The 22,453-nt window shown below is 45.9% G+C and overlaps 1 protein-coding gene across 2 annotated transcripts in view; it reads left to right on the top strand.

Annotated features, from left to right (window-relative positions):
* Window positions 1-21,880, top strand: part of TMEM248 (transmembrane protein 248) — a 42,288-nt gene extending 20,408 nt beyond the window's left edge. For both annotated transcript variants that reach the window (XM_083172260.1, XM_083172259.1), the window contains 4 exons: window positions 7,631-7,781; window positions 8,122-8,305; window positions 10,722-10,865; window positions 20,629-21,880. In XM_083172260.1, coding sequence (XP_083028386.1) covers window positions 7,631-7,781; window positions 8,122-8,305; window positions 10,722-10,865; window positions 20,629-20,649 — 500 coding nt within the window. In that variant the 3' untranslated portion in view covers window positions 20,650-21,880. The remainder of the gene's footprint in view (window positions 1-7,630; window positions 7,782-8,121; window positions 8,306-10,721; window positions 10,866-20,628) is intronic.
* Window positions 21,881-22,453: the final 573 nt, after the last annotated feature.

Genomic DNA, 22,453 nt, shown 5'->3' with positions numbered 1-22,453 from the left:
TCATTATGGTCTGGTTTAGCCACGCATAGGGCAGTATTCAATGAGAAAAGTTCTCCGTGTTTTGTGGAGAACTTGTGCTTTGTTCTCCTTGGACGGAGAATTTTGCTCTCCAAAAGCGAGCAACCCTATTCAATGTGAAATGTTCTCCGTCTTTCTAAGTGACTTTCTCCGTGTCTCTCCGTGTAGCAATTCTCCAACTTTTAAACTAAAAGGTTTTTTTAAGAAATTTTGGTGTCAAAAAATCAGGTTTTTTTTTTCTGTGAAGGGGCATGTTATTTTTATTCATGTGCTTATAGCACATGAATATATATTTAATTTTAAAAAAAATATTTTTTTAAATGTTTTTTTTTTTTTTACACAGTGCAGCCAGCAGGGGGCCGGAGCGCTCGAGCCGCTCATTAGATATTCATATATTCACTGCACCCAAACGTAACTATGCACGAACGGTGCAGTGAATACTGGGTCCCCCGTTGGCTATAGGGGGGGGCAGCCTGTGCTGCCTGGGTCCTGGAGAGCCCCCCTCCCCTCCACAGTCCTCTGGAGCAGCCAGGGAGACTTTAATCTCTCTGGCTGCTTCCAGCTCCCTGCTCCCTGCAGGGGTTAAGACTCTCCGCGAGTGGCGGAGAGCATCAGCCACATTGAATAGAGGGAGCAGGAGTGGCAGAGAGCCCTCCGGAACACGGAGAGTGCATGGAGAGCGAAATAAAACGCTCTCCATGCACGGAGAACTTTTTCATTGAATACTGCCCATAGTAGTAAACACGACCATACTAATAGGCGCAATGTGAAAAGTCCCGTTTACTGTACATCCATGTAACGGGTGACTTTTCTCATGATTCTTATTGCCACCAATGAGGTTAGCTAGCTGAAATGGTGGTAGCACAATGGTCTGAAGGAACAAGTAAATGGTGGGTGTGCAAGGGTGTGGGGAAAGGGGAATGTAGACATTCTATAGGTAGATACCATATGGTTCACATGATGATCTTCAACACACAAATGGTTGACCATGTTTTTCTAAAATGTATTTGTTTACTGTCCACTTAAACTATGATTGGGAATAGGAACCTGTGGCGATAGCAGAGTCTAGACGCTTATCATTCTAGCACTGTGTGTAGCCTGTGGTGTTACAGCAGTATGAAATTGTGGATTTGCTCTTGTTATTTTATGGAAGGTCTATTATGGTGCTGCACTGAACTGGAACTGTGTACTTCTAATTAGAGAACAGAGCTAAAATGAGTATGGCATGCTACTGTTACTGTAGTGGATGTAGTGTACTGGCGGGTGCTGGGCTTCCCCGGTCACACTGGTGGGGTTGGATGCAGGCTCTTTTAACATAGCGCTGCTAGTGGGGCAGGGCGCATTTTGCCCTTAAAAAATCGGGCAGGGTCCTGCTAAAACAGCCTAGCGGGAACACTATGTAGAGGTGGTCCACTGCCCACCCATACGCTCTCTGCAAAGGGTGACGTTAATTGACAGCTTAACTCAGGTGCATGTAACTGGCCGCCCAGTTGTGCAGTCTGTCACAGCAGATCAGGCAGTGTGTATGCAGAACACGTTGCCCAAACCATCTAAATATAAATCAGCAGATAAGATGATCTTTAACCCCTTCCTGACACAGCATGTTTTTGCCTTCCTGACAGAGCCCTTTTTTTCAAATCTGACATGTATCACTTAAGTGGGGATAACTTTTTTTTGCTTTTACTTATCCCAGTGATTTTGAGATTGTTTTCTCGTGACACATTGTACTTCAAATTAGTGGTAAATTTGGGTCGATACAGTCTGTGTTTTTTTGTGAAAAATACCAAAATGTCGTAAAAAAATGGAAAATTTAGCAATTTGCAAAATGTTAAATTTTCTGCTTGTGAGACAAATAATCATACCACTCAAAATAGTTAATAACTAACATAGACCATATGTCTACTTTATGTTTCCATCACTATTTCAACTTCCTTTTAATTTTTTTGGACACTAGGAGGCTTACAATATGAATAGCAAATTTTCAAGAAAATTTCAAACACTGATTTTTTTAGGGACCAGTTCAGTTCTGATGTGACTTTGAGGTACTTGTATTTGAGACACCCCCATAAATGATGCCATTTCAAAAACTGCACCCCTCACAGTATTCAAAACAGCATTTTGGAAGTTTGTTAACCCTTTAGGTGTTTCATAGGAATTAAAACAAAGTGTAGGTGAAATTTCAAAATTTCATTTTTTTTGCAGATTTGCAATTTTAATACATTTTTCTAAGGAACACGGTAGATTTTACTAGAGAAATGTGACTAAAAATTGATTCCCCCAATTCTTTTGTTTTCATAAATATCCTATATGTGGCCCTAGTGTGCACGTTGACCAAACCACAGGCTTCATAATAGAAGGAGCACCTACTTGATTTTGGAGCCTCCTTTTTATGAGATTATTTTTTAGGCACCATGTAGGTTTCTAGGCACCATAAGATGCTAAAAGTTAGGAACCCCCCCACAAGTGACCCCATTTTGCAAACTACACCCCTCAGGGAATTCATCTAGGGGTATAGTGTACATTTCAAACCCCCAGGGGTTTCACCAATTGTGGTACAACTGGGCAGTGAAAATGAAAAATTAATTTTTTTACACAAAAATGCAGTTCTGGCTCCAAATTTTTCATTTTCACAAGGAATGAAGGAGACAAAGCACCCCAAAATCTGTGCCCCAATTTCTCCCGAGTACGGCAATGCCTCACATGTGACCAAAAAATACCATTTGGGTGCATGGCAGGACTCAGAAGGGAAGGAGTGATATTTGGATTTTGCAGCACAGATTCTGGTGGAATTTTGGTGGGTGCTATGTCGCATTAGCAAGACCCCCAAAGCACCAATACAGTGGAACCCCCCCACAAGTGACCCCATTTTGCAAACTACACCCCTCAGGGAATTCATCTAGGGGTATAGTGTACATTTCAAACCCCCAGGGGTTTCACCAATTGTGGTACAACTGGGCAGTGAAAATGAAAAATTAATTTTTTTACACAAAAATGCAGTTCTGGCTCCAAATTTTTCATTTTCACAAGGAATGAAGGAGACAAAGCACCCCAAAATCTGTGCCCCAATTTCTCCCGAGTACGGCAATGCCTCATGTGTGACCAAAAAATGGCAGGACTCAGAAGGGAAGGAGTGATATTTGGATTTTGCAGCACAGATTCTGGTGGAATGTTGGTGGGTGCTATGTCGCATTAGCAAGACCCCCAAAGCACCAATACAGTGGAACCCCCCCACAAGTGACCCCATTTTGCAAACTACACCCCTCAGGGAATTCATCTAGGGGTATAGTGTACATTTCAAACCCCCAGGGGTTTCACCAATTTTGATACAATTGGGCAGTGAAAATGAAAAATTACATTTTTTTTACATAAAAATGCAGTTCTGGCTCAAAATTTTTCATTTTCAGAAGGTATGAAGGAGAAAAAGCACCCCAAAATCTGTGCCCCAATTTCTCCCGAGTACAGCAATGCCTCACATGTGACCAAAAAATACCAGTTGGGTGCATGGCAGGACTCAGAAGGGAAGGAGTGATTTTTGGATTTTGCGGCTCAGATTCTGGTGGAATGAATGGTGGGTGCTATGTGGCATTAGCAAGACCCCCGAAGCACGGTGAAATTATGAACCTAATAATCCATAGATGTGTGGTATATTTTAAAACACTCCTTTATACATAGGCCGGGTTTGTCGGGGCAAGTGTCACACTGGAAAATAGTTTGCTTTCTTATTCCCTTTTTATAGCAAACTTTGCACCTTTTTTGTGTCCTGCCCTTTTTTCCAGTGGAGGGGATTTCATCAGGAAAATGCTGCCCTGGTACAATACGGGGGCCAGTACTAGAAGTACTGGGGCCCTCTGCCTGCTGGTTCCCAAATATTAGGCCCTTTATGACTTCCTCTTGAAAGTGCATAAATGTCCCCCTCTGGCTGGTAGAACGGAATAGCACGTAAGCGTTATACAGTGCCATCTGGATGATATACACGGCCAGCTTCTTGTACCAGATTTTTGTTTTCCGCAGGGCACTGTACGGCTTCAGTACCTGATCTGAAAGATCCACTCCGCCCATGTACCTATTGTAATCCAGGATACAATTAGGTTTTGAGGTGTGGCTACTGGTACCTCGTACAGGGACGGAGGTGGTACTGTCTCCGTGAATTGTTGTCAGTATAAGGACATCCCTCTTGTCCTTATATTTGACCAACAACATATTTTCGGTGCATATTCCCCTGCTTTCACCCCTTCTCATTACTTGGGCAATGTGCGTTTTTGGGAGGCCTCTTTGGTTCTTGCGCACAGTACCGCAAGCTGCTGTACCTCTTGAACCAAGGGCCTTAAACAGGGGGATGCTGGTGTAAAAGTTATCCACATAGAGGTGATAACCTTTATCCAGGAAGGGGTGCACTAAATCCCAGACAATTTTTCCACTAACACCTACGAGGGAGGGGGGGCATTCTGGCGGTTCAATTCTTGAATCCTTCCCTTCATATACCCTAAACCTGTGGGTGTACCCTGAGGTGCTTTCACACAGCTTATACATTTTTATGCCATACCTTGCCCTCTTACTGGGAAGGTACTGGCGGAATTTAACCCTTCCTTTAAAATGTATAAGGGACTCGTCTATGCAAATGAATTTATCTGGGATGTACATCTCTTCAAATTTGGCACTGAAGTGATCAATGACCGGCCTGACTTTGAATAGCCGGTCAAAGGTGGGATCATCTCTGGGTGGGCACTGTGCATTATCGTTGTAATGCAAAAATTTAAGGATTAACTCAAAACGAGTCCGGGTCATGGCCATACGGTAAAGTGGGGTGCTGTACAGAACATCTGTACTCCAATATTGCCTAATTTGTGGCTTTTTTACTATGCCCATATGAAACACCAGACCCCAAAACGTCATCATCTCTACTGCATCTACAGGGGTCCACCTAGCAAATGATGACGTGGGGTTTTGAGCAATAAACTGCTGGGCATATAAATTAGTTTGGTCCACCATTAAATTTATAAAATCATCAGAGAAAAATAATTTGAAAAAGTCAATTTCTCTGAGACCTGTGGAATCAAATTGGATTCCTGGGATGGCCAAAAACTCAGGAACCTGGGGCTCAAAATTGTCTGGTGGTGGGGTCCATACGAGATCAATTATTGGGGGGGGGGGGGGTCTCAGCTGCTCTACGGGGGCGTCTTTGAGGTGGTCCCTCATCACTAGAGGAGGAAGAGGAGCTTAAGATGAATCCTTCAAATTCCCCGCTTGCCTCACTGGCTGTGTCAGAGTCAGAGGCAAGCATGGCATATGCCTCCTCCGCTGAATACATTCTTCTGGATGACTGGGATGACATTTGGGATGCCATTTTTATTTTTGTGTTTCTGGTAGTGAAATGTTTCAACACGTGTATAGTGTAGGGGGGGTACAAACTTTATTTCAATGTAGTATGTAGTGTGTAGTGTGTATGTAGTGCAGAAAAAAAAAAAAAAGGTCCTGCGCCAAAAATTGAGCACAGATGTTGGTCAGTAACGTCCGTCACTGAACAGCGCTCAAAGGCAACAGGAATTTGATAAAAAAAATTTGATCAAAAAAAATTAAAAAAAGACCCCACAGCACCCTAAAAAAAAAAAAAAAAGGTGATCAGTGATGCGACACTGATTACCAGTGAGGGGCAGCAGGTGCACAACCTTTGGTGCAACTGACAGTGCAACTGGCAGGTATATATAAAAAAAAAAACCTCTGCACCCCCAAAAAGTTGCTGATCACCTCAGATATAGTGATCAGCACAAAAGGGGGGGGGGGCAGCAGACACAAAATATAGCACTCTCTGTCACTATCTCTCTCTCTCTCTCTCTCTCTATCTCTCTCTATCTCTCTCTATCTCTCTCTATCTCTCTCTATCTCTCTCTATCTCTCTCTATCTCTCTCTATCTCTCACTATCTATCACTCTATGACACTGCAGCAGCAGCACTGACAGTTATATATATAAAAAAAAAACCCTGCACTCCCAAAAAGTTGCTGGGGGTGCACAAAAGGGGGGCAGCCGACACAAAATATAGCACTCTCTATCACTCTCTGTCACTATCTCTCTCTATCTCTCACTATCTATCCTCTATGACACTGCAGCAGCAGCACTGACAGTTATATATATATAAAAAAAAAAACCCTGCACCCCCAAAAAGTTGCTGGGGGTGCACAAAAGGGGGGCAGCAGACACAAAATATAGCACTTTCTATCACTATCTCTCTCTATCTCTCACTATCTATCACTCTATGACACTGCAGCAGCAGCACTGACAGGTATATATATAAAAAAAAAACCTGCGCCCCCAAAAAGTTGCTGATCAGTTAATTTATACTGATCAGCACAAAAGGGGGGGGGCAGCAGTCAGTTGCACACGCAGTACAGCTGTATATATATAAAAAATATATAGCACAATCTGTCACTATCTCTCTATCTCTCTCTATCTCTCTCTATCTATAACTCTATCACACTGCAGCAGCACAAAATATAGCACTCTCTGTCACTAGCCCTCTCTATCTCTCTCTATCTCTCTCTCTCTATTTCTCTCTATCTATAACTCGAACACACTGCAGCAGCACAGCAACACAACACAGGAAGTCACAAGAAGTAACAAGATCCAGGAACGCTACAAGCAGTGATCAGGTAAGTATTTTGCAAGGATCAGGTCAGTATATCGCGGCAGATAGGCACGGTGACCGCACTGCACGCAATTCCAGACCGGAATGGCGTCTGCAGTGCAGTCACCGTTAGTTTAAATCACCCTCCATGGCTGTGATTGGTCCGTCGGTCCGGCGAACCAATCACGGCCTTTGGGGGCGGGTTGGGTGAGGTGGGGTGACACCAGTGTCACCCTTACACCCCGTGGTGATTGGTGCTGTACTTTACAGCACCAATCACCACCGATCCCTGTGTCACCGGCGAACGTTATTCGCCGGTGACACAGAAAACGCTGTAATTGGCTGTTCACACTGAACAGCCAATCACAGCGATCGCCGACGGGGGGGCGGCATCGCAGCCCCCCCTGGGCATGCAGGGACATGTCTGCTGTCAGGGACAGCAGACATGTTTAAACTGTCACCGCGTCTATAGACGCGGTGACAGTTTAAAGCCATGACGTACATTTACGCCATGTGTCGGGAAGTACATCCCGGCCATGACGTAAATGTACGTCAAATGTCGGGAAGGGGTTAAGTGTGTACCCAGCCTTCAACTTGACTACATTGGGTACTGGGCTGGATTCTATTCAAACACACCCTGCTGTTCAATGTTGCTTGTTGGGTAGTATAATGAGTCTTCTATTTTCTGATTGGCCTGTCCTTGATTGTGCTCAATCAGCTCAGCTTCCCATATACTTTCTCTAATACTGTGTATGAAAAATGAGTATGTGAAACTTTATTTGTTTGTTTAAAGCCATGATCAAAGTCATTCCAGACAATATTTGACATATATATGTATCCTCATAGTCTGACAGGCTAAGACCCGCAAGTCATAAAAAAGGAGTTAGAGTACAGCTTAGATATAGCTTCCTATTGATTTCTTACTGAATGACCTTTTGCTTGTTACCATTTGCACACTATTTATTTCATATTCTGTATTTTCCCCTCTAAGGCAGACAGTCCCATGAGGAGATGAATATAACATTTACGCTGCCGGCTGCCTGGAACTCTGATGATTGTATCCTCCATGGGCGCTGTGAACAGGTGGTATATACCACTTGTATGACTGTGACAGCAGTGAGCAGTGTCTTCCCAGTTACTGTGTGAGTGCCCTATTTACCCCTATTGTAGTAATATATTATTATATATAAAAAGATGAATGAGCTTTTTTCATATAAACTTACATTTGAAACCCCCATGAATGTGGTAGGAACTGCACATCGTGGTCTCTGCTGATGAAGGAATGTAGCGACAACTCTCTGTAGCTTTCAGCTTGCCTCCGTTCTATATCTCCCATTACTACACAATGGCCACATGGGCGACATGTGGATATAATGCAGTAGATTAGCAGGGATGGGTAACAATACTTCTGTACCAAACACACAGATTATACGTGATAAGCTGAAAGCAGCCATTTATACATTCTTTTGGGTTTTATTTTAGTCAACCACCTCATTGCATTCCTGAAACATACAGCAACGCAACCCTGTGGTACAAAAGCTTCGCCACTGTTCGGGATGCTGGGACAAAGTACGCACAGGACTATAACCCCTTCTGGTGTTACAAGGGAGCAATTGGGAAGGTGTACCATGCTTTAAATCCAAAGCTCACAGTCATTGTTCCAGAGGTGAGTGTGTTACTGGATCGCTTTGCCAACGCTTCAATTAGCAGCACTTCATGTTCTGTTAACCCTTTGAGTGTCAACATCCCTGTGAGAGGTGCTCAAAATATTGGCTAAAAAATGCCAGCGTTGGTCACATTTGTTACATAAATTCCAATAAAAAATAGTGTGTTTAAAAAATAAATTATATATTTATATATATTTATTTATTTCCTGGAACAGGTAACCATTATAAGGCATTATGATGAATAAAAATGTTTGTTGGCAATTTTCACACCTGTTTTGACAAATTCAAAGGGTTAATATAAAACTAACTCTGGATGATGAGGACGTTTATTTTATTTTGGTTCCCATATTTTGGTAAACATGTAGATTTCCTTCCTTTTTAAGCCACTTGCAGTCATATCTCTGGTCTCGCGTATATTTGTTTATTCATACAATCTTGGATTTCTCTTGCCACTAACATGGATGGAATTAATGAAACTTGCTTCTCATTGCTGCACGATGTTACTAAATTAGAGAGAGCCCACCTTTACACGGCCAATTATCTATAAATATATTATATTATATAATATTATTATATACAAAATGAAAGGAAAGTTTTACAACCCCAATTTTTAAACATCTCTTTTTTACTATGTGAGGGTCTTGGGGCCTGATTCAGTATGGCTCACATCAATTTTTTTTTCTCTAATGGGCAAAACCATGTGCATTGGGGAGAATGTATCGTGTGCTGAGATAGTTAAGCTGGCAATATGTTACTGCTAAGTCTCGTAGCAGTGTATGGTCATCCGAACCCCCTTGAGCTGCCCGGAACCTTCCCTGCCGGCAGAATTACATCTGATACATTGCATGTGGTCCTTTTGCATGAATCGCATGCGACCCAGTTTCCTGCCACCAGGAGGGGGTCCGCATTGGAGGTGCTGCGCATCTGATCTCTGACCTGATGCTCACGGGCTGCTAATCGGGGTGAAACAGTGTCAAAACGCCTACGATTTGGGCCGATTTCGACTGTTTGGGCCAAGAAATCATGTGAAAACGGCCCCAATCGGACAAGTGTATGGTGGCCTTTAGATTCAGGTGAGGTGTACTCAAACTGAAATCTAAATGGCAGTGTAAAAATAAAGCAGCCAGTATTTACCCTGCACATAAACAACATAACTCGCCCAAATCTAAAGGCCCCCATACACTTATCCGATTTGGGCTGATTTTGCCCGATTCCGACGGATTGGCCCAAATCTGATGTGTTTGACACTTTATCCGACCCGATGCGCGGTCCCGTGCGCATGGGGTCGGACCCTACAGATTGAACCTGCTGCAGGTTCAATCTGTTGGATCAGACCCATCAGCGGCACAGCGAGGGTATTCGCATTTAAAAAAAGTGTCAAATGAATACTTGGCCTCTGATTGGCTGAGAGCTCTCTCAGCCAATCAGCGGCCACCCGGAAGAGAGGCTGCTGATTGGCTGAGAGTGGTCTCTCTCAGACAGTCAGAGGCTGGTCAGTCATTTGACACCATTTTTTTTAATTCGAACGGCTACAGTTATCAATGTTGCTTGTTTCTTTGCATTTCCAATACCTGTTGCTTGTCTTCATTGAAGTTTATTCATTGACTGTATTGCAAGACTTTATTATTAAACCTTCTAAACTTTACACAACTTCTCCTCCATTTTATCCTGTTCTGCGGTAAATGAGAAAGTACTACATCCGTCCACCAAGCTTCCGCCATCCATTTCCCATCTCCTCTAAAGCTACTTCCCATTTGCCAGTCCCTACAATTCCCAGAGTGTGACACATAGGAGCTGTACAATTCTTTACCGTGGTTCAAAATCACAGACCGTGCACCTGTGCGATGTCTTCTTTTACGTGGCCATCAGAACAACCAGCTTGCGATCCTGATTGTATCACGATTTCCCTTGAAGTCACCGGCAGTACTGATTTGGTGCATTTTTGACACACAATGTGCCATCGATGCATCATACAATCCAGCTGCCGCAAACGAGCGATCATATGCATCACAGTGTGCTGGAAAATTCCAGCCAAATGATGTGGGTTGTACAATCCATTGAATGACCAATTGCATTTGCAAAACCCCACTCACAATCTGTAACCAATCACAACTATTCATTTGTGCAGCATATATTATCTAAGGATCGACCTCTAGTCTTGCGGGACTACGCATCATACCTAAACACCACACGATGTGCACCAAAAAAAACGCAGAATACATTGCACGACTCTTTGAAATTGTGTGTTCGGGCATGATATCATTCTGATGTGTATGGCCAGCTTAAGTTGCTCTCTGTAGACAAATTGGCTGTAGACCTTGTAGTTGTTTTCCAGAAAGATAGGATAAACATCTAGATCGCCAGCATGAAAGCTATTTGCAAGGGTGTCTTGCTAAATTGCATATTATTTTTCAGGATGATCGCTCCCTTATTAATCTGCATCTGATGGACACCAGTTACTTCCTGTTTGTGATGGTCATCACCATGTTCTGCTATGCAGTCATCAGGGGTCGGCCCAGCAAGCTTAGGCAAAACAGCCCAGACTTCTGCCCTGAAAAGGTAATTGTTCATTCTTGATATCATTTTTATTTTGGGGGGGGGTCATATTTGCTAAAAATTTCATTTGAAATGTACAGGATAGTGTAGACTCTTTATATAGAACTACTATGTGGCCATAATTACTGCACAATTGAAATTACAATTTTTCTATTTTTTTCTATTTTGAGGTATCTTTTTTTACATCAATAAATAGTAAGATTTAGGTTTTTAGACATTTTTCATATTTGGTCCATATTTGCTTATTATAAACAACAGACCAAGGCACATTTTAATGATTCATTTCTATGAAAATGTAATATTACATGTTATTGTTCAATTTAGAAGTCATTGCTCACTTACGCACAAGTGGCAGATTATTTTTAATGAGAGTGTGATCCAGCAATTCACGGTATCTCAAATTGCTAGGGAATGGCCTACGTTCTCGCTGTCTCAGCTATGTATTTCCTTCCACATGGCTTTATCATAGGCTGTTATCTCAGGGGGTGGTATTCAATTATTTTATTCCCGCAGCTGTCACTAAAGGGCACCCGATTAAAAAATTCAGAGATTTCTCTGTGCGGGTGTGCCACCTGGGTGACACGTCTTCTCTTAAGGTACGGACACCCGATACCCTGCGAGCGCCTGGGACCTTCCTGGGCGTCAGGGACACATGCGATCCGTCAAAATTTGTTGTGACGATGTGTCCCTGCTCCCCACCCGTCTCGCAGCCAGGAGAGCGGTCCCAGGACGGGTGGTCAGACGGGCAGCATGTGCGACCACCTGCTCAGGTCCGATGTGCACGGGACCACACATCAGACCCTACGGCATGTCAGGGACAGCCGTTTTGGTCTGATTTTAAGGGCCTGATTGGTCGCAATTGGACCAAATCGGCTCAGTGTATGGGGGCCCTAAGCCTTTTAAGGTGCGACAAGTCTATTGGGGGCTCCACACATAGCGATTTTTCACTTACATTCATATGGGATACTGTGGTCTCAATACATTGGGGAATAGAGGTCATCTGACAGGAGACAGGCACATAAGTGTCTTCAACCAGGGTGTGTTGGCTCTTCCTCTCTACTTCCCCTTACTAGCCAGTTTCAGAAAATGTGCCCTCAGGAGAGGATGCACACTCCTGGAGCTCCAGAGAGTTTTTCTTCAATTTACTTTACTTTTAGGGTTGCTGTTTGGGCTATACAGCTTCCCTGCTTCGAGGGAAGCCAGGGGACGGGACAGTTGCTGGCCTGTTAAGGTACCGAACTGATCCCTGCTGCAAGTCGACTGACATGAGAGTGTGCTTGTTACCGCGGGCATTGCGCTGCAGCGCGCACACCCCCAGCAGGCCGCACACCCCTGGCTCAGCCTGAAGCCGTCAAGTGGTGAGTGTTACCCGGGGTCCCCACAGTGGGGAACCCCGGTTCATGTGCGGCAAGATGGCGGCGGCGTCCCTGTACAACGACCGCTGTCAGCCCGGCGGACACTGGATGCCAGGGGCTGCCACTGGACCACCAGGGCATGCTCCGATTTTATTGTTAACTTAAGTTTAACAAAGACGCCAGTCTAAACATTAGTATAGTCCTGGCGCCATTAGAGGGGCGGGGCTTAGCTCCGAGCGGGACCAGAGCCTGGATGCACGCCTATACACTGCTCCCTGCTTCTTCCTCATGCTGTGGGCGCACCATTACAGCAGCAGAAATCACTCCTCAGCGGTCCAGCCTTTGGGAGAGAGAGATTCTGACAGCAAGTATAGCGCTTCTTTGTGCCTAGCAGCCACTTTGGTGCATAAATATATTGTATACATGTGGTTACCAGTCCTTCTATCTAGGGGACTAGGTTTGCAGGGTGCTGGTGTCCCCATATACCTCTGAGTTTCCCCCCCACTGCTAAGTAAGCATTGTGCACACTATATGTCTATATAGATATATGTGATAGAGCAAACACATAGCTACCATCTGTCTGACATTATCTTGGTTGTGTACCAAGTGTGTTTGAAGTGTGTCAAGGGGGTGATTTATTCTCCAAAATGGTGAGAAAGATGACTTGTATGATTTGCAGAAACAAGTTTGCTTCTAATTCTACATCACAAGTCACTTGTGAGCAATGTATGTCACCACAGCTCAGCAGTGTTTCTCCACAGCTTAGTGGCCTTTCACAGGGTGAGACCCAATAATCCTCCTGGGCCAGCAGCTTGAAAGCTATGCCGGAGACTCTCATCACAGCTTCACAGCTTGCAGTGAATACATTGCAGACCAATAGGTGCAGCAGGAATTATCTGTGCTTACTGCTAGGGTGGACATTCTCACACCTACGCCAGGGACGTCTTGTAAACGGGAAATGGCCGCCATTTCCCCAGACTCTGAGATAGAGGAGGGTGAGGATAATGGCGAGGAGGAGGAGCTTGAAGAGAACTCTCAGGGGTCACAGCCTCCCATTCAAAGCACAGAGAACCTAATCCTAGCCATTAGAGAGGTATCAGATTTACCTCTGGCTGCTCCTGTAGAGGGGGATCCCTTCTTTGTCTCTCATAGGAGACCTAGTGTTCCCAGAACAGGCTGATTTGGAGGATGTATTCAAAGCAGCCTTGAAAAACGCTTCCAATTGACTAAGCGTTTTAAATCTACCACTCCCTTCGACCCTGCGGGGTAGAAAGGCGTGGGAGGAGCCCCCAGTAGTGGACACTTCGGTGTCCCGTCTATCTAAGAAGGTAGTGCTCCCGGTTCCGGGGACTTCGACCTTAAAGGATATGGTCAATAGGAAGCTAGACGGCTCAGTTAAGGCTATTTACATGGCCAGTGGTGCGTCCCATCGCCTAGTGCTCGCTTGCTGCTGGATGGCTAAGGCTGTATTTACATGGGCCAACTAAACACAAGAAGGTTTGTTGGGTGACATAGATGTGACTACGGTAGCTGAAAAGCTGCGACACATCCAAGACACAGCAAAAATGTTGTGTGAGGTGCTGAAAGAATTGGGGGTACTTGTTTCCTATCTGGGCGCCCACGATCAAAATCGCGGTGATCGGGGGTAAAAATCGCGGTGATCGCGGTCATCGCGGGTAAAATTGGATGGTCGCGATGCCCGCGATGACCGCGATCACCGCGATTTTCCCATAGGGAACAATGTTAAAAAGGCTGATTGACCGCGATTTCACTGTTAAATGGCTCAATTGACCCGATTTGGCCATATTAACCCTGAATTAGGCCCAATTAACCCTTAAATGTCCCCCCCCCCAATTTTTGACGCCACCCCACGATCGACGCCAACCCGAAGCGTGGCGAGCGGCGGCGGTACGCGTCCTCCGACCTTTTCATTCCCTACTATCCACTAGGGCGTGGTGTGAGAATATAATAGTGTGGCGAGCGCAGCGAGCCACCGAGCCCGAAGCGTGGCGAGCGCAGCGAGCCCCGCGAGGGGACGCGGATACCTTCACTGTGAAGGCCGCGAGGGGACGCGCATAATTGTGAAGGTATCCGCGTCCCCTCGCGGGGCTCGCTGCGCTCGCCACGCTTCGGGCTCGGTGGCTCGCTGCGCTCGCCACACTATTATATTCTCACACCACGCCCTAGTGGATAGTAGGGCATGAAAAGGTCGGAGGACGCGTACCGCCGCCCCTCGCGGGCTCGCTGCGCTCGCCACGCTTCGGGTTGGCGTCGATCGTGGGGTGGCGTCAAAAATTGGGGGGGACATTTAAGGGTTAATGGGCTCTGTGGCCCATTTAACATTGATTCCTATGGCCAAATCGGGTGGATTGAGGCATTTAACAGTAAAATCGGGTCCATCGCGGCTTTTAACATTGATTCCTATGGCAAATCGTGAGCATCGCGTCGCGGGCATCGCGGGTACATTTATGGCCGGCCGCGACGCGACCGACGCGATTTTTCAGGTTTAACATGGTTTTCAATGGGAAAATCGCGGGCATCGCGTCGGTCGCGTCGCGGGCAGGCATAAATGTACCCGCGATGCCCGCGACGGGCGCCCAGATAGGAAACAAGTACCGAATTGGGCGCCATTAATGCGCGTAACTCAGCCACGGCTGTATCGGCCCGTAGGGCCTTAAGGTTACGGCAGTGGGTCGCTGATGCGGACCCCAAGCATAGTGTGGAGAATATTCCCTTCTCGGGGGACAGATTGTTTGGGAGTGAATTAGATGACTTAATATCTAAGGCTATGGCCGGCAAGACCACCTTCCTCCCGTCTGCTTCCACACCGGTAAGACGCCCCTTTTCAGGGAATACCCAGCAGTCCTTTCGGTCCTCCAAGTTTCAGCCAAAGGCCAGGGGCGGCTCAAACACCAACAGAGGTGCTCATGGTAAACCCAGGAGAACAGCAACCTCTTCCAATCGTGACCGTAGCGCAAGCACAGCTGCGTCCAAGCCCTCAACATGACGGCTCCTCCTACCTCGAGACATACTCACGGGTGGGGCTTGGCTGAAATATTTCAGCCACGTGTGGGATGCATCATCCCTCCACTCTTGGGTCAGTGATATTATTTTGCACGGTTACAAGCTGGAGTTCGAAAGACCGCCCCCCTCACAAGTTTTTCAGGTCGGGACTCCCAACAGCTGCCGAGGATCGCAGGATCCTCAGACAGGCCGTGCAAAAGTTGGTACTTGCTCAGGTAATCCTACCTGTACGGCACTGGAAAGGGGCCAGGGATACTTCTCCAACCTTTTCGTAGTACCAAAGCCGGACTGCTCGGTCAGACCAATCCTCATTTTAAAATACTTGAACCCTTATCTTCGGATCTTCAAATTCCGAATGGAATCTTTAAGGGCGGTCATTGCAGGGTTGGAGGAGGGAGAATTCCTGGCATCCATCAACGTGAAGGATGCCTACCTTCACGTACCGGTGTGGGGTCCACACCAGGCATATTTAAGGTTTTCCATATTGGACAAGCAGTTCCAGATTCAGGTCCTACCCATTAGTCTGTCCACCGCTCCACGCGTCTACACCAAAGTGATGGCGGAGATGATGTTCCTCCTGAGGACTCGGGGGAGATAAATCTAATCCCATACCCGGATGACCTGCTCCTAAAGGTGGAGTCAGAGACGAGCCTGCAGGAAGCGATAGAAACCACCAGACCTGTACTGTCGGACCACGGGTGGATACTGAACATAAAAGGAGTTTTTGCACTTGCGCTGCTGGGTCTAATGAGATAACCTGTGAACCATGCTGAACAAAAAAGTATCCAGACACATTTGAAGTTTCAGTATTAAATTTTATAAAGAATATACAATAAAAATAAAATACATACAATTTAGAAGACAATTTAGTCTAAAAACAAGTACAATATAAAAGCAAATAAGCAATTGAATTATTAATATTTGAGTATCTCACTCTAATGAGGTCGCAAACTGAGAGGATATATTGTAGCTGGGTATATCCACAAAGTATATATATGCAATGGTCAGGCAGCCAGTAATTGGTTAGTAGCAAGAAGCCAGTGGGTTAGCTTGTAGGGAGTCAGGGGGGAAAAAGGTATTGGGCATAGGTCAAAGCAGGTAAGTTAGAGCAGTGGACAAGCTGTGTGAAGCCTGTTAGCGCATAAACGCAAGATGTTAGTAGTCAGGGAACACACTTGGTCCGGTTGAATAATGCTCACCCTCCTTGTAGAATTTTGAACGGAGGGCACGGGGAGCCTGATGGCAGGAGGGGCTCAACCCAGTGATGCGCGGTGATGTAGGATCCGCAAACAGTTATCCTGCTGTAAACGACCTGTGTAGGAGGGGAGCCTCGATGTAATTAAGGCTCAACCCGATCGGCTGGGAGATGAAGTAACCCCAAATGGGGCGTCTGGCTCGTGGCTGACAATCCGGGGCAGCGCTTTGCGGTGGAAGCGCTGTAGATGGCAAAAGATAGCTTGTAGAAAGTGCCGGGTGCACGTTAGCTCCGGAACAAATGTCGCGACCTCAGGGGTGAGAGAACTCAGGGCGGAAGTGCTTCGCTCAGGGCGGAAGTGCGTCAACGCGTTTCGTTCCCCAGGAAACCGGGAACTTTTTCAAGTCCTCTCTAGTGCCGACCCAGCGTCTCCAATTCTTGGGGATTATATTGGATACGGTGGAGAGAGGGTGTTTCTCCCAGCAGAAAAGATCGCCGCACTCCAGCAGTTACTGTTGGAAGTGCTGAACCCAGAGAAGGTGTCAGTCTACCTATGCATCGGGTTGATGGGAAAAATGGTGGCCTCATTCGAGGCAATTCAGTTCGGGAGATTCCACTCCAGAGTGTTCCAGCGGGACCTATTGAGCAAGTGGTCCACATGCACAGGTTAATCCGCTTGTCAGCGCAGGCAAGACTGTCTCTGCAGTGGTGGCTCCACTCTCCAAACCCCCTTGCAGGACGGAGATTCGGAATCCAGGACTGGATTCTGTTGACAACGGATGCCAGCCTCCTAGGCTGGGGGGCGGTGACACAAGGGGTGCATTTTCAAGGGAAATGGACACCTTTGGAAGCGCAGCTCCATATCAACAACTTGGAGCTGAGAGCAGGCTATTACGCTCTATTGCAGGCTCACTCCCTCTTTGAACATCGGGCGATCCAGGTCCAGTCGGACAACGCAACGACAGTTGCATATATAAACCGGCAAGGAGGGACAAAAAGCAGGGCCTGCATGAGAGAATCCACCAAGATCCTTGCCTGGACAGAGCTTCATGCAGTGGCAATATCAGCTATCTTCATTCCCGGGGTGGACTACTGGGAAGCGGACTTTCTCAGCCTCCATGACCTTTACCCCGGGGAATGTGGACTACATCCCCAGGTGTTCGCGAGCATTGTAGATCTGTGGGGAGTACCACAGATAGACCTGGTGGCCTCCAGAGTCAAAAAGAAGGTCAACAAGTACTGCTTCAGGACGAGAGATCCCCAGGCAGAGGCAGTGGATGCTCTGACTACGACGTGGTCATACGATCTGGTGTACCTGTTCCCTCCTCTCCTGCTCTTGGGAAGAGTGTTGCAAAGAATCCGAAGCCAAAAGGGTGGAGGCGATCCTGATAGCTCCAGACTGACCTCGGAGGGCGTTGTACGCAAGTTTTCTAAACATGCTAGTAGAACGGTTTCTGCATTTTTTGCAGATGGGCCTAGACTTGGGCCTCCATCTGGGGTCCTTAAAAGTTCAGGTGTCGGCCCTTTCTATCTTCTTCCAGAAGAAGTTGGCTGCGTTTCAAGAAGTCCAGACATTCTTAAAGGGTGTCCTACATATACAGTCCCCGTTTGTGCCGCCAACAGCATCTTGGGACCTGGAAGTGGTCCTTGCCTACCTTCAGTCAACATGGTGTGAACCATTGGATATCACTGAGTTGGAGTACCTCACCTGGAAGACGGTGACATTGTTAGCTCTGGCTTCGGCCATGAGGGTGTCTGAGCTGAGCGCTCTTTCCTGCAAGAGCCCATATCTGATATTTCATCAGGATAGGGCAGAGCTTAGGACAAAACCTTTCCTGCCGAAAGTGGTGTCGGCATTCCATTTGAACCAGCCGATTGTGGTACCTTCCAGCTTAGGGCATCAGGATATTCCAGAATCCTTAGATGTGGTCAGGACTTTCCGGGCTTACGTCAAGAGAACTGTCTGTGTTCTTTTTGTGCTTTATGACTCACAAAAGAAAGGCTTCCTGGTTTCCAAGCAATCAATTGCGAGGTGGATCCGCTCCACCATACAGCAGGCATATGTGGCAGCACACTTGTTGGGGTACTTGTGTACTAGCACGGCGCCCACGATATTTGGTCGCACAACATATAATCGCATTGCATGCCATACACCCGATGCACTGCGATGCGATTTAAAATTGTATAAGCCCCCTATACAATTTTTAATTTGTATAAGCACCCTAATGGGGGCTTACAATGTTAAATGCACCCCCACGCCACTCCCACTATGAACATTAACCCGAAGCGTGGCGAGCGGCGGCAGTACGCGTCCTCCGACTTTTTCATACCCCCACTATCCACGTCGGCGTGGAGGTGATTTTACATAGTGTGGCGAGCACAGCGAGGCAAGCGGACGCGTATTACTTTACAAGTATTCCACGGGGCTCGCTGCACGCGCCACACTATATAAAATCAACTCCACGCCGACGTGAATAGTGGGGGTATGAAAAGGTCATAGGACGCGTACCGCCGCCCCTCGCGGGCTCGCTGCGCTTGCCACGCTTCGGGTTCACTTTCATAGTGGGGGTGCTTTTAACATTGTAAGCCCCCATTAGGGTGCTTATACAATTTAAAATCGCATCGCATGCCATATACAATGGTATACAATTTGAAATTGTATACCATCGGGTGCCAATCGCGTCGCATAGCATACCATTGCATGCCTTATGGCCTGCGATGCGATGGGTGCCGTGCTAGTACACAAGTACCCTTGTTGGTGCTGGCTTCTGTGAGAGCTCACTCCACAAGAGCGGTAGGTGCATCCTGGGCTGCTGCTCGGGTTGTTTCCGCATTGTAGCTATGTAGAGCTGCCACTTGGCCGGGTCAACATACCTTTGTCAAATTTTATAGGTTTGACGCTTTGGCCAAGGATGATACCCAGTTTGGACGGGCGGTGTTGCAACATGCTCTGCATGTTCCCGCCTTTTCTGGAAGCTTTGGGACCTCCCCAATGTATTGAGACCTCAGTATCCCGTATGAAAGATAGTGAAAAGAGGATTATAATACCTATAGTTAGATGGCTTAGAAAATGGCAAAAATAGGATTTTAATACCTACCAGTAAATACTTTTCAGGGAGTTCATATGGGATACTGAGCTCCCGCCTCAGTGCAATTACTGTGATCTTGTTCCAACTGTTCTTGCAGGTTGCAAAGCAGTGACTTCAGTACTCTGGTTGTACATTACAGGTCCGTTGGCCTGAGTTGGAGTGTCTGAGTTTTGGTGACTTGTTGCTCCCTACTAATCACATTAGTAATTTTTGATGTTAAAATGTTACAATAACGGGATTAACTAAATTTAGTTAAGTATGTCGTTGTGGTGTACTGGTGCGAATCTCACCACATTATTTGTTCACGTTAAATCCTACGTCACATACGTTATCCTTCCGGGCACAGTTTCTTAACTGGCTAGTAAGGGGAAGTAGGGGGGAGGAGCCAGCACACCCTGGTTGATTAAATTTATTTGCGTGTCTCCTGTCGGATGACCTCTATTCCCCAATGTATTGAGACCTCAGTATCCCATATGAACTCCGTGAAAAGTATTTACTGGTAGGTATTAAAATCCTATTTTTGCCATTTTCTAAGCCATCTAATGATCACTTGGAAAATGACCCTACATCACTGTGTATGTAGGGGCCATAGCGATGCGTAGCATGTCGCCAAGGCAGGTAGAATAAGGATGAGCAGCGGCCATAAATCTATTCATCGCCAGTGTTCTCTCACCTGAGAAAGCTGGCGCTGACAGATAGCTCCGCACACATCGCTACACAACGCTGTGTGTGCTGAGCAGCGCTGTTTACTGAGCGATCTAGCATCTCTCAGATCACTCTGCACACTCGCTATGTGTGTAAGCCCCTTATGGTTTGGGTGTCCTAATCAGGAATTTAGACTGGTTTAGCCGATCTATGCAGCTAAAGACAGTTCTTTTGGCAATGACAATGCAATAACTAATGGACGCGCTAAACAATTTTACACACTAATAAATAATAAAAATATATTTGAACTCTCCTCCTATATGGCTGCAACCTGTGTACGTATGTTACAGATGTACTCTAACATATCCGGACACACTTACATAGTTGGTAGTAATTGCTTTTTTGATGTACTACTCTTATGACCATAACATTTTATACATGTCCGTTGTGTTTTACAGGTTGCACTCTCTGAAGCATAAGCATCTTGTCTGTGTCACCAGTAGATGCAAACCGGAGTCATTGCCTGTTGACCCCACCGGGAGAATGTGTCCTGTGTCTTCTTAAAGAGGCAGGAGGAACACACAACTTTGCAATGTTGGTTTCTTCCAACCAAAGACATTTCAAGTGCCTGTAATTGAATTGTACATATTTATAAATAGGTACATTTTAAAGAGGCTTGGTGCAACTGCACTGCATCCTAGGAACTTGTCTATCTTCCCCTTGTACCTGAGGACTAGCTGTCGTTTTTCTTGTGTAGATATGTTTAGTGGCTGTGTGTAGTCAGCAGTACAAGTCGCCTGATTGGTGGGTATATATAATGAATGAGATCTGAACCTTAAGCAAAACTGCACTTTTCTGTTTTCAATATTTGTTTTAATGAAACAAGGAACAATAATTGCCCCTGCATGGGAAAGGCCTGTATTCTGGTGGCTGTATAGATTACCGCTCTGTGCTGCATAATAAACCTGTGTGGGGAGTTTGTAATATTAGTCCGTCCTCCGCTCGAAGAAGTCAGGAGCGTTTAATACATAAATTAAGTTATGGTAATACTGCAAAAGCATCTTGTAATCTGACCTACTGTATGAGCTATGATTTAGAGCAGGAGAAAATGCCAAACCCAATAACCATTCCCAATAACCATTCATATGATGCCCAGTAAAAAGAAAAACAGTTCAAACACTTATGATCCTGTAACTGTTGAGACTAGGATCACCTGAGAATCTTAACCATTGGTAGGGTATACTGTATGTCCACATGTCAGGTACCCACCTCTTACCCGCAGTGTGTACTGTAGGTCTCCCAGGGGGCATGCAGTTGGACAAAGTGCACATTTAAAATGTAGTTACGGAGTGAGTGCTAGATGCTAGAAAGCCACAAATGGTTGGCTATTCTGTGTGTGTAAATAGTTGGCAATAATAGCCACTTTCAGTTTTTGTTCCTCTGTTATCCATGATTGATAATTCACCTCATCCCTGACATAGAGCTCACCATTTATGAGCTGTTATCTCCCGGACCATTTCTTTAATTGAATATTCCTTCTTTAAATTAACCTTACTCATGGCAAATTACAGCAGCTTCTGTTTTTTTTTGTTTTCCATATTTTGACACACTTTGTTTTTTTAATTGGCTGTGGATCACTGGAAACAGCGTGGCCTGATTTCTGTGGAATGCTGTTTGGTTTTCTGAATAAAGCTATCCCTGGTAGTGTGACTGCTGAAGTTTAATTCACCATATTTACATCATATTACATCACAATTAAAGGAACAGTTTCATTACTACGGAGCTCCCTGCCGGTCCCCACCACTTCGCCACCGTTCGTGTCAGATGGAGCACCGGCTCTCCAGCGGGGCCATTCTGGCGAGCCCCAGCGCTGGCTGAGAGGTGCTCTATCTGTATATACAGATTCTATATGCATGCCCGGCTGTGTGTGTTACAGTACTGTAGTGTACAAGAACCTGATGTGGTGCAGTGTGTCAGGCCCTCGTGTATAACACGCTTCCCTGCGTGGTGCTCTGGGTCCCGTCTCCAAGTTCGCCCCCCTTTTCAGTAAAGTCAACTAGTTGCTGCGCTATCTCTGCAGCGCGCAGTCTGTACTGCTGCTGTGGTGCCGAGTTTCTTTGCCTGGTTATATCATCCTGTAAACGTATACCCATCTCTAGTCTAAGGAAAACATTTGCACAGACTGTCACTACTCTATATCATCTTGAAATACTGACACTAATAGTTGCCTGGACGTCACATTATCAGTGGCTATAACACACACAGCCTGGTAGCCATTGATAA

The sequence above is a fragment of the Crinia signifera genome, chromosome 2, assembly GCF_055691185.1.
Source record: "Crinia signifera chromosome 2, ASM5569118v1, whole genome shotgun sequence".
Classification (NCBI taxonomy): Eukaryota; Metazoa; Chordata; class Amphibia; order Anura; family Myobatrachidae; genus Crinia; species Crinia signifera.
Note: the sequence above shows the minus strand (reverse complement) of the source record. Positions and strands in the feature narration are given on the sequence as shown.